This window comes from Alligator mississippiensis, chromosome 14 (genome assembly GCF_030867095.1).
Source record: "Alligator mississippiensis isolate rAllMis1 chromosome 14, rAllMis1, whole genome shotgun sequence".
Taxonomy (NCBI): domain Eukaryota; kingdom Metazoa; phylum Chordata; order Crocodylia; family Alligatoridae; genus Alligator; species Alligator mississippiensis.
The window spans coordinates 36,168,606-36,181,765 of NC_081837.1; the positions used below are offsets into that span (position 1 = coordinate 36,168,606).

At 45.6% G+C, this 13,160-nt stretch overlaps 1 protein-coding gene across 1 annotated transcript in view; it reads left to right on the forward strand.

The window, feature by feature from the left end:
* Positions 1 to 2,174: 2,174 nt before the first annotated feature.
* The window catches only part of SLC26A8 (solute carrier family 26 member 8), a 30,414-nt gene continuing 19,428 nt past the window's right edge, over positions 2,175 to 13,160 (forward strand). The window contains exons 1-6 of the mRNA XM_019492465.2: positions 2,175 to 2,461; positions 5,506 to 5,645; positions 8,152 to 8,268; positions 9,794 to 9,969; positions 11,156 to 11,320; positions 11,966 to 12,115. Coding sequence (XP_019348010.1) covers positions 2,289 to 2,461; positions 5,506 to 5,645; positions 8,152 to 8,268; positions 9,794 to 9,969; positions 11,156 to 11,320; positions 11,966 to 12,115 — 921 coding nt within the window. The 5' untranslated portion in view covers positions 2,175 to 2,288. The remainder of the gene's footprint in view (positions 2,462 to 5,505; positions 5,646 to 8,151; positions 8,269 to 9,793; positions 9,970 to 11,155; positions 11,321 to 11,965; positions 12,116 to 13,160) is intronic.

A 13,160-nucleotide genomic window follows, 5' to 3' on the forward strand; every position in this document is an offset into this window, starting at 1 on the left:
TTCCAGCTTGGGAAAATATGAAGATTTCATTTAAAAAATCAGCTAAAATTCAACATATTCCATGCGTCCGGTATCCAGGTTTAGGCCTGTATGAAAGGTGTTTCTCTGATGCCTGATAAAGGGTGTTTGTGCCTGAAAGCTTGCAATTAAACCAACAAGATCTTTGCAAAAAAAATCTTAATAAAAGACATCACTTCTGTCCACGGACCCTGATTGCTTTTTCCTCTAGACCAATACAGCTACCAACTGGATACCTGACGCATTTGCACAGAAGCAGATTTAGGAGAGCCCGAGTCCCAGTTTGGTGTGACCATGTCCTTCCTTTTAATGCCGATTTGGCCTCTAGTGTCCATCTGAAAGACCTGCAATGACAGTTGTCCCCCAGGTGGATTTCCCAGTGTGTCCTGGGCCTGGGCCCCCATTGCATGCACCTTCTGCACTATTAATATTTTAGGGAAGTGGAATATCTGTGTTTGTCCGCATTGCACGAGGCATGCTGCCAAAGCAGATGTGGATATACTTAACTTGAAGCATGTGTTTCAGGTAATTAGATTAAACCAACTGGCTTTAAATCAGCACTTCAAGTAAAGCATGTCCTAATAAGCAGTGCTGAAGTTGAGCCTGAATTAAAATAAGAAGAAGAAAGTAAAGAGATGAGCAATGGTCAACCAACAAATAACCAGTGTTTAGTGGGGTTTGAATTTAGGACCGTGGACCGTGCTATACTTCACCTGAGGCGTGAGGTCAAGCCTCCGCTTCTCCCTGAGACAGGAATAGTGATATTTGTGTGGTATTTGCCCCATCCAGCGCAATTTGATCGTGATCCCACCCAAGCCACATCCCTGGTGTTAGAGTTTGGCTTTGTGGGACTGAAGTCTGCTCCCCTGAGAAGTTATAAGTAGGGAGGAGGTTGGATCTCGCCTGTCCTGCCACTTGCAATGTGCGCGCAAGCCAAGTCTAACTACCCCGCGCAGTTCAAATGGTCAGCAGCAGCAATCCCTTGATTCGAGGCCGATCTCTACCATGCCTCATCACTGGGTCTTCAGGTGACTTAAGAGTCCAATCATGGAGCCACGGGACCCATCCGCCGATGTTGCAGATCTTTCTTCAGGGGGAATCGGCTGTAGGTTGGGGCTCCTCTCCTTCTCCTGTCTCCGCTCTCTCTTCTCTGCTTAGACGGGCAGACGCTTTACCTCGAGCGGGCTGCCGCTTGGTTGAGGTTGCAGCACCTTTGGGGTCACTTAGCAGCCAGCTCCCAGCTCTTGATGTGGGCCTCCATGTTCTTGAACGTGTCCTCAAAACATTTCCTCTGGCTGCCATGAGAGCTCAAGCTGGGAGCAGAGCGCTTGTTTTGGGGGTGGGACACCCGTGCGCAACTTCCAGTCCGGCGAAGTTGCTTTCACGCCGTGCTGGCAACGCTGGCTGGAGCCAGGAAGCTGGCGTCTGCGCCGCGACCTTCCCGTTTGCCGCGCAGGATCCTTGGCAATGCCTCTCCAGGCTCTTGGGAGCCGTCCCTCGCGTTGCACGCCCGTCGAGGAGAGCGGGTAGACCTGGGACTCGGCTCTTGTCCCACCTGGGGCAGAAGTGGAAGGGGGGGGAGTCAGACGCCCTCCCTCGGGGGTGGATCAGCCGCAGTTTCCTCCAAGAGGGGGACCCGACCCGGCGCCCTCCTGGGGTGGGAGCCTTCCAGAAAGATCCTCCACCCCTCCCCCCGGGCTGGCAGTTGGCCGAGCCACGGCTTTGAGGGGACGGCCGTGCCAGCGCCTGCCATTGCGCTGCCGTGGGCAGGGTGGGCAGCCTGCCTGGGACGGCCCCAGCGGCTGAGGGGCGAGGGGCAGAGGGAGGCCTGGAGGAAAGAGGGAGGAAAAAAAGGAGGCGGAGAAAGCCATGGGAAGGAGGGGCTCACGGGATGGGAAGGAGAGCGAGAGGCTCAGCGGCATGGCTGGGGCACTGCTCTCGCAGGCCCTAGAGATCAACGCAGGGCTAGCAGGATCGCATCCCGCCCCGACGTGACCAGGCGGTGCCGCAGGCCGCATCGGGGTTGCTGCTTGCACTTAGCAGATAGAGGATTTCCAGCTGCCAGAGCCTAATTTAACTCTGCGGATTGTGTGGGGCGGCCCCGGGCGTCGATTACCGACCCTGGCGCCCGGTCGGTTCAGTCGGTGTAACTATCTGAAGAGTCATTTCAGGTCCGTGACCCTCTTTCCTCTCTTTAGCATCGCAGACGAGAGCTTTCATTTTGCTTGCCGGCATTCGGGGTTCCCGTGCCTTCGGACGTCCGAGACCGGATGGAGCCAGACAGTCATCCCTTCGGTCCGCACAGGCAATCAAGGAGCTACCACATCAATCGGGGTCTGCGCACTGAAGACCACTTTGAGAGAACCTACGAAAGACACGAGCCCCTGCCCAAGAACAGGGATTTCAAAATCTTTCAAGTCCAACGAAGGAAGGTCCAATGCAGGTGAGTTGTTTTCTGGAAATCTGTGAAAAAGCTGAGGGGCTCTGTCAGGTGCTGTCCTTCTGCTGCTACTTGTCAATGCAAAACCAGAAGTTTGTAATAACAGCTGAAATCAAATAGTCGCTACAGAGCTCCATGCCTGGGGAGTGGGAGGCGAAGCTCAGCACAGCGCTACAGCCGACAGTCCACGCCGGTCTCTGTCCATTATGAACGTCTGTCTCAGACTTGTCATCAGCCCAAGGTTTTGTGCGTGATGAGGAGGAACCGTGCCAATTGTTTCAGGGCTTCCCGCCACCCAAGTTGCTAGATACAAGGTTACGTCTGCTTTTCCGCTTTGTAGATTTTGCTATTTTGGTTGCTTAAATTCTCCAGATACCATTTTCGGTTCCCTCTTCGTAGGACCGAGAGGCTGGCTGGCTTTCCTGCAGGACTGACAAAAATTGCTCTCACCCAGGAGTGACTGTCAGACGTGCTTGGCCCCCAGGCCACATCCTGACAGCAGGGCTCCTCTCGGGCTAGAACCAGCCAGCAAGAAATCTTCTGGGTCGGATTTGAACCCAGCTCCAGTGGCAAGGCGAGCAGTGGGCAAGCAGTGGTGGGGTGAGCAGTGCTGTATCAGATTAGGGAGCTGGGAGGTTAATGCAGCCCTTACTGAAACACATCCCCAACAGAGCTCCATACCCTGATATTTTTATGGTGGGCCTTGCCTCCACTTACCCTACATCTGTGGCTCCTGGAGAAGATCACAAGGCTTCTCCAGGAGCCACACGGACTTGGTGACACAGCTCTGTGGCCTGGATTTGGTCTGTGGGCTGTATCTTTGATACCCTCTTTCTAACCCATTTGCCCGCCCTTTATTCTTTGAAAAGAATGGGAAAGTTGAACCCTCACAAATTCTCTTTGGAACATTGGCTCTTGGGATTAGGGTGTCTCTCCTGTTATAAACCATCCGTCTATGGTGAGTTCCCAACAGCGTGCACCAGATAGCAGCGTTTTTTAACAGAGAATGTCCCCTGTTCTTCCATCAGGGAAAGCATAACCAGTTAAAGTTTGGGAGCCACTTTATCAGTTTCCCTTTTAATTTGGTTTGATGCTGCTGGCACCTAGCTTGAGCTGTCCCTGAGTTATGTTCATGTCCACTTAATTTCTGGCTTTATTTGGATGTACTACATCTTCATCAGAGAAAACAGGGGTGCCTGTAAGTGTCAGGTTTGATTTATTTTTAAATAGCACCAGGTACCTCTCTGTGAATTGACCTACAAGAAACAGTAGTTGTGTACTAGATGGGCTCCTTTTGCACCTAAATACCACTGTCCGCATAAAAAAGTGGACGCCAAGTCATCTGAAAGATGCATTTATCACTTCTCAGAAGTCTGTCTCAGAGTTCACCAAAAATAAAGGACTCGATCCTTTTCCACCTGTAAGACACCTAAGTGAACTTAATTGTCTAAATGTTATCCCATTCCAGCCTGCTCAGATCTGAGAAACTGTTAATACAAATTTTAATACAAAACTATGAGAGATTTAGCTCTCAGTTACATTGAAGTAAATCCCCAGTAATCTCACCGAGGTAAGTGGAAGTAATCTAGGGTTACACTGATGTAAATGAGAGCACAAATTGATTCACTACTTCTTTTCCAGCTTTTCATTCACTCAGGAACACCCTTAATAATAAAATCAGTTGGTTTGTGAAAAGCACCATCACTTGGGATATTTAACAAAAAGGGAAAGGCAGCGAACAAACTACTGCAGCAATGGTTTCAAACCTATTTGGTGGAGAGGGTTAAATGTGGTCTGTGAGCTGGAGTTCACATTTTGGTGCATGTGGTCCTACTGCCATCAGTAGATGATTTTCACAGAGATTAAGATAAATTATTGCTTTTACGTTGTAACTAAACATTATTTGTTCAGTCTTTTATTGGTGCATTCATCATTCAGTGACAAAATCTGCCTCCTTTTAGTAACATTATTATTTCTGCCCTTTGTTTCTTTTGCTTCCTCATATTCCTTTTTCTGGTTCTTTCTCACTTCCCTATTTCATGAACATCCTCTATTTTCTTTTCTCTATTTCATTCCCAGTTACCAACCCAGCATACTTACTTGCACCACACGGCCCACTCCATGTGCTTAAATTATCAGTTATTAAATGTGCAAGAGGCAAGGATTTTTGTGGGCAATATGCTTTATTGAACTAACTGTATGGTTGGGATGAACCAGAAGTTTCAGGTGCCAAATACAGTACTTCAGGCCTTGCATATTTCCTGGATCATCACAGCTACAACATCACTTCAACACTAGTTATTAAAAAGTCACTGTTGGTACAGAAGTGCCATGATCAGGCTTTAAAGTTGACACTCCAGTTGGATCAATGGAATTCACTCTTCGAAGTCATTGCTTCAGGCTGCCTACAGACCTGGGCAGGCACTCCTCAGTTACACTTAGTTACTATTTAAAAATGATGTTTGCAGCCAGAAAATATAACAACTTTTTAAAGTTTGGGTACTAGACTTTGACCGAGGCATGCACATTGCATATTGCTCATGTGCAATACATGTACTATATAGGTGGGATCTTTCTTCCAGGCTGTAAGGTTGACATACTCATGTTAGAGAATTTCATACAGGAAACACAATTGACTATTCCCCAGGGGAGATACAGGAAGTGGTGTCTTTTCACCTCTATTTTCTGGGACTTCATGATTTTCTATTTTCCACCTATAACCAGAATCAATGCACCTTATGTTTTGCTGCTGTGATACCAGGAATAAGCAGTCAGCATGTCCAGGGTTGTGAGCTCTTGCATTTGCAAACTATTGTGTGCTAATCTCTTGAGCAGAACATGGAATATTTGCAGTTATGGGGCACCACACACAGAAATCATTACAGTGTATTCTTATTATATGAATTCACGTTATATGCTTTTAGGGCTTGCAAAGGATTAATCATAGCTGTCTGGGTTCTGAGCATGGAGAGAGCAGAAACCCAGAAAAAAACAAAACAGTGGAAGTGCTCAACACACATATATGTAACATGTCTGTTTCCTCTTAGATTCTCCTGGGGAAGATTCAGAAAGTTCGTGCATACTATGTTTCCCATCCTGAACTGGTTGTGTATATATCGGATCAGAGAGTGGCTCCTGGGGGATGTGCATGCTGGTATAAGTGTGGGATTGGTCCAAATTCCTCAAGGTAAGCAAAGAAAAACACTATTATTCCTCTTCTCGATTCTATCCTTTTTGTATTTATATTCTTATTTTCTGTCTTATTTTCTAACTACCTAGCTCTGCTAAATTAAACCAAATTATTTTAATATTTCTGGCAAATGGACAGCTCCCAGAATCTGCAGTCCCTTAGTCCAATTAGCAGTAAAATGAGTACGATTTTTAATTTCACTAAACAGCTGTAGGGAGATTCCAGTAGACCTGGCTCCAGGTCAGAACTGCTAGATGAATGCGCTCCAGTTCCAGGTACTTAACAGCTTCCCATCATCCTTGGTCCCAGAGCAGACACCTTGGCTGTGTCCCCATGAGCAAGGGTGCGCAGTTGCTGCAAGGAAAAAAAGCACTGGCACAAATTCATGCTACTGCATTTTGACCCAGTGCACACCCCTACATTTAGGGTTAGTACAGGCTAAAATGCTCCAGGTGGGGTAGGGGAGGCTGGGGCCAGCATCTCGGTTCCTGAGGGCCTCCTGGGACTCTAGCAGTAGTGATCTGGGTGTGTGGAGCCTGGCCGGCAGCTAGAGCATGGCTCTGGCCAGCCAGGCTCCAGTTTGGGGCAGCGCACGCTGTCACCATGTGCACTGCCCCACTTTTTTGTGGCGCAAGTGTTTTTGGCACCAGGATCTCCTGGTGTCAAAACCTCCCCTGCTGCACTACAAATTAGCAGAACAGGGAATGCTTGCATGTGTGACGTGTGCAGTTTGCCGTGCTGCAGACAGATCTGTGGTGCCACACACTGCACATGCAAGCTTGTCTGGACATGACCCATGGGACTCCAAGTAAGGTTGCCTCATAATTAAATTTTCATCAAAACTGAGATGTTCTGAATGAAATATTTAAGGTTAAGTGAATTGGTGCTGTTTGATACAAGTTTATCAAAATGGAAAATTTATGACTCGCCCAAATTGTAAAGCTTCACTCCAGGTTGCAGTTAAGATTACTTGGGTGTTGTGTTTGTGTTCCTAACTTATTATGTGTGTGTCTCTTTTACACTTAACCTTACTTTTGAACTTACCATGCTTGCTCTTGGAATATTCAACTTAACTTTCTGTGATTCTATGTTAGATATTAGGAAAAACTTTCTCACTGGAACAGGTTACCCAAAGAGGTTTTGAAATCTCCATCCTTGAAGGTTTTTAAGACCCATCTAGACAAAGCCTTGACTGGGATGAGATAGTTGGGGCTGGTCCTGTTTTGAGCAGGGGGTTGGGCTAGATGTGAACTCCTGAGGTCCCTTCAACCCTCATTTTCTATGATTCTATGAACTGTAATATATTCTACCCTAAATTGCTATATGCTCGCTCATCTTACCTCTTTTGTAATATTATAAATAATACAGTGGGCTACAAACTGATATTTTGTACATTTAACTGACTTTGTGGTCTGTTGCAGACAGGATTGTGAATACTGGCACGTGTATTTATATACTTTTGATCACAACTTAGTATGTGCACATACCTACTAACATTCCTGGGTTTCTTTTTGACAAGAATTAGGTTTTCTAAAGGATAATGATGTTGATCAGATCTCCCTAGGACCATCCTTAGGTTGATCTATCCCACAGTTTCTGGAGGTCAGGTTAAGTTGAGACTATATAAAAGACATTGCATGTTAAGGATTAGATGCTACTAAGAAGTTGAGCAGGAAGCTTGAATCTGAATTTGTTAGAAGCCTTGGGTTTGAACCTGCCCCAGTGTTACCATCCTAAAGATTTATTTTCCAGTTATATTTGGGTATACCTGAGCTATCAGGAGAACAACTAAATTCTCAATATTTCCATTTTGTGAACCTAAAATTTATAAAACAAAACAAACCTCTGGTTCTGATCAGTAAAGTTGTCAACTCAAGACCTGATCTGGTTTCAAGCCTAAGCCTCATTCTGAATCTAGTCCAGGCCTGAATATGAATAGTACTTCCTAGTCTACTTATAGTTTATTAATTTACAAAGAAAATTTAATAGTCACCTGCTTTTGCTGGACTGCTTGTTTCAAATGATCAGAAACTAAACATTAGGCCAAAACCAAATGTTTGTACCTTTTGGTACAATTTAACTTGTTAGTTGCATAAAATTTTACCACCTGGTTGCTATTAGGGGACCTAAATAAAATTACTTTCTTGTTCTCAGTCCAGTTAACTAGAGCCCATGTCACAAACCCCTCCACTTACCTTGGTACTAACTGGTCCCATAGTTGAAAATCTTGTTTCTTATCCTCTCCATAGAATAGACCATGGGAAATGAATTATTTTCTTGCCTCCTAAGACGGTTTCTACAGACCCAGATTGAGACAATAGCAGGGTAGCATGAGAGAAACTTGTTTCCCTGCTGTTATATTGTATTGGTCCTATAATGATACAGAAGTTCCTCCTTCAGGGCTGCTAGGCTGGTACCTTCATCATGAAAAATTCACTTAAAAATAGAAAATAAAGATCCTTCAAGGTACACTTTCCATTGGAAACTGATGTTTCTCTTTCAGGGCTGTCGGGAGTTCTGTTAACCAGGTTACCATTGCCAATTATCAATGGCTTTTATTCTGCATTCTGCTGCTCATTAACATACGTCATATTTGGGACCTCACGCCATATCTCCATTGGTAAGTTTTACTCTGTACTACAACTTGGGTCTACAGATCATATGGGGTCACTCACAGTGTCCTGTGGAAATGCAGGAGGTCATTATACCTGTCTTTGTCCATTCACCTATCTAATCACATTTGGCAGCGTGATTTGTGAGTGAGCATCTTGATTCCTAGTCCCTTGCTTCTCAGTTCTGTAACAGACTTGCTGCATGAACTTGGATGCTTGTCGGCTGCCCTATACACCTGCAGAAGAGAGAAAGGATTCCACATAGTTTCTTGCATGGGCTTCCTTTGTTACGGATAGGAGCCCAGAGAGAGTCAAAGTACCTTGGAAGAGTAAGCTGCACACACTCTTGGGCTAGCACCAAACAATCTCCTCCATTACCTTTTCACAACTCAGAGCATGGTTGTAAATCACAGCTTGGCTCGTGGGGCTAGGTAGAAACTTGCTGCAACTGAGCTCCTGACAGTTCACTTTCCCTAACTCTGTACGGTGTACTGTATGCACACTGTGCACACCTACACACACACACGCGCATAAAAAAAAAAAGAAACAGAAAGATCGACAAAGAAATGCACCCCGGAGATAAATAAATAGTCCTGGTAAATGTTTTTGGCAATAGCCCTAGTCCTATACCTACTTCTTTGTTTTGCTTTCCTTTAAGACATTTCATTGGAAAAGACAAGACTTTTTTCTTTTTTGTGTATTGATTACAGGTTCTCTTCTTACAGTTAGCACTGCACTTAGCCAATAAAAAAGATAGAAACTAACTAGTAAACACTGTTACTTCTCCATTTGTGGGATTTTCCTCATGTCAGTATATTTAAAACTGCTTTCTAGCCCAGCAGTTGGCAACGTTTTTAGGCAGAGTGCCAAAAACACCTGCAAACTCAACTTGTAAAATGTTGGTGTGCCAGGAGCAGCCCCAGCTCTTTCCCCACCATCTGTCCTGAGGTGCATGTGCCAAGCAAAATGCCTTTGCATGCCACACTCTGGCACCCATGCCAGGGATTGCCTACCTCTGTTCTAACCTTTGCATTAATTATTTTTCAGTTACATGATTCTGAAAGTAGGCCTTGTGAAACACATACCTGCAAAATATTCTGGGCATTCACTAGGAAGCCTCTATCGTCAGTAGGAGACAGAAATCCTGAACCAGCAGGTTGTCTCCACCAGAATCAGAAGGAAGTCCTGGAGAGTCCACGCTCTAGAGGCTGAACCTACGTTTGTAGGGTAGTTAAGATATCTTGCTACAGCTCCAGAGGTGTGAGTGTGAGCAGCACTCTGGACTTGTGCCAGAGGCCACTTCCAATTGACCTAACTATAAATGGATGCTCAATCATTTAGGCTGGGGAGTCAGTGATGGCCAACTTTTAGTTGTTTAATGGTATTACAGGCAGATATTAAAATGTGCACTTATGGGGATGAGTCTAGTGCACCGATTGATGACGAGAGAAGGAACCATGGACTTGTGACTCAGACACTCATCTTGGTTGCAGGAATCATATGTCTCTTCTTCTTTGCTTCTGTTGGTCCCAGGCTCATTCAGCATCCTGAATGCAATGGTGGCAGACATTGTGAAGACTCTGAACTTCAGCCTGTCACTTTCGCCTAATCATAGTTTTGCCAATTTCTCAGATGAGAATTATATAAAGAGTTACCTGGATGCCTTAAATCTTACTGCATCGACAACCTTTTTGACTGGGATCATTCAGGTAAAAGTGGGATGTGTCTTTGAATACATTTGAATATTTTTGTACTGCATGGAATATGAGGGTGTGTCTCTTTTCTGCCTTGATTTCTGACCAAGGTCTATGATGTTCAAAGCACCTGTACCCCATGACTCTCATAGTCATGATATGTCCAAATCCTGGAATCTCTTCCTCCATGATATTTCCTGTATAATTTTTTCTTTCTGTCAGTACAACAAGAACTTCTGTTTAAACCTTTCTATCTGTTCTTGACTACTGCAGGCATCTCCTCTCTGACATCTCAAAATCCTTCCTCTCTAGTCCACTCAAAACACAACTGCTAAAACTTCCCCTTTGCAAACTGTTGCTCTCATAATGTCTCTTTTACACACACACTCCCATCTTACACTCTCCACTGGCTCCATTTTCTGGTGCATCAATCTCAGCATTTTGACCTCACCTTTAAGATTATTTATAGCTCACTGATCCCGATTTATTCAGCCTTGGATCTTGCTAAGTATATCAGATAGCCTGGTAATTGGTCAGTGGATTTTCATACTTTGAAATGTGTGGGTCACTTGTACATTTTAACCTTAATTCTGCATTTCAGCTTTTTGATATTTGTATTTTATTTTATTTTTTCCAACTACAGCGTTATTGTAAGAATTTACTTTTATACTTCCTGACTTCTGTACTCAATTTTAATCTGTTAAATCCATGTTTTTACTCTAGGAGTTATTCCTAATCCATCTGATAGAACATGGGGCTCAGAGAATTTCCTTTGATACAAATGAATGTTTAAAGTTAAGTCTTATATAGATGACAGCCAGATTCTCTAGTGATGTGCCTTTATCTAACTAAATCAGATGCATAAGCTTTTGTAAGCAGGAGCTCATTTCATCAGCTGTTTTTGCTCAGAAAAACTTATGCATCTTGATTCAGTTAGTCTATAAAATGCATCTTCACCCTGACTTCTGCCTGACTTCAGACTAACATAAGTAACTAGCTCTATCTCACGTCTGTCTAGTTATATATACATATACAAAGGGGGATACAAATGGCTACTGTTCTGATTTGGTAGTATTTTAGACTTATCGTGCAAAAAAGATGTAGGAGATACAATGACTACATGTGACAAAAGGCTTGCTTAGGAACACACACTTTTTTTTTGTGCTACCAGCTTCTTATTCCTGTCCTGCCTTCCTTTCAGTTGCTTTTAGGATGCTTTTGCTTGGGCTTTGTCACAACCTATCTGCCAAAGACCCTCATTGATGCTTACCTCACTGCAGCAGCACTGCATGTCATTGTATCCCAGTTCACCTTCATTTTTGGGATTGTGATTGACTTCCATGTGGGACCCTTGGCCATTTTCTATGTGAGTAAACCCAATTTTGGCTCAAAGAAATGTTTGCATCTTGGAGGGAGAAGGTAGAAATGGCTTCAGAAATTAAGATCATTTCAGTGTGAGTCAGTTGCTAAGGGAAATCTATGCAAATCTCAATTTATGTGCTGTACAGGTCATGTAGATTTTTTGGATGGTAAAAGGATAGAGGGAATACGGTATATATGGAGTATCCATATAGAATTATAGAAAATGGGGCTGGAAAGTACATCAGGAGGTAATCTAGTTTCCCCCAAGCCCGCACTCTAGACAGGATCTCCCCTGTTGAAGCCAACTCATCCAAGTGTATTTCTAACCTGCGCTTATGGAATCTCCAGCCTTGGAAGTTTTGAACTGGTCTAGATAATCTGTTCTCATGTTTAGTCACCCTCATAGGTAGGAAGCTCTTTCTGATAGCCAGTCTAAATTTCCCCTTTTTACTAAGACTGTAGAGATATTGAGAAAATATATTTTGCTTTGTTTTTACCATCTGTTTTCCTCTCTTCACTAAAGATACTTAATTCTGTATCAGGTGGGCCTATCAGTTCAAATACAAGAGCATCCATTTATCATTCTGTTGGAACATGCAAATGTCTGTAATAGCCCTTGCTGATCCTCTCTATACCATTTCCCTTTCAGAATCTGTTGTATTACAGCATGGCACTGCCAAAGGCAAATTCCACCAGTATATTGATTTTTTTGGTCTGCGTAGTCATGCTACGGGTCAGCAAATGTATCAAGATAACTTATAAGCATAATCCTATTGAATTTCCTATGGAACTTCTCATGGTAAGTGTTTTCCACACCTCCGTTGTCATACTTAAAATGAATATATAAAGCAGCAGAAACTTACTGTATGAGAAACAATTTAATCTTGTGGTTTGAACATGGTGGTCTGAGTGCAATGTTGTGACACAGGAACTTCAGAGTTTCGAAATTAGCTGTTTCACTGATTTGCAGGTGATTTGCTAGGTTTCTGTCTCAGTCTTGCTCCTTGTTACATGAAAATCAGACCACCAAGGTCAGTGGGGGCAGGGGGGGTTCATGGGTGTGGGTGGGTGAGAGGTGGCAGGGGGATGTGAGAGGGTTTGGGGAGTGGCAGGGGGGATGTCCCCGGGGCTGCAGGGGGTATGGATCCAGCCCAGCCCCATGCAGCTCGCTAGTCTGGCTTTGCACCAGAGCAGGTCGGAGGGCTCTGGGAGGGATGCACAGGACCCATGCCTCCCAGAGCCATGTGACCTGCTCTGGTGCAAAGCCGGACTAGCGAGTCACACAGGGCTGGCTCAGGTCCCGCTGCACGCCATGCCCTGCCCCGCAGGCACAGCAGGACACAGGCAGGACCCAGCACAGCATGCGGAGACTGTGCGCCACACCCAGCTAGGTCCTGCCAGCCCTGGGGCCCCTCTGCCGCCAGGCCAGCCCTTTAGCAGCAGGACCCAGCACGGCGTGCGGGGACCATGTGCTGGGCCCAGAGGGGTCCTGCCAGCCTGGGGCTGCTTCTGCCGCCCAGCCGGGCCAGGACTATGGCAGCAGGACTTGGTGCGGTGCGGGGGGACTGCATGCTGCCCCCAGATGGGTCCTGCCGGCCCTGGGGCTGCTCCTGCCGCCCAGCCCGACCAGGCCGGCAGGACCTATGTAGGTGTGGTGTGCGGTCCCCGCGCACCACGCCAGGTCCTGGTGCCATGGTCCTGGCCCGGCTGGGCGGCAGAGGGGCCCCAAGGGCAACAGCACCTGGCTGGGCTTGGCTCACAGTCCCCATGTGCCGCACCGGGTCCTGCCACCATGACTCGGCCCAGCCGGGTGGCAGAGAGGCCCCAGGACCTGGCTGGGCCCA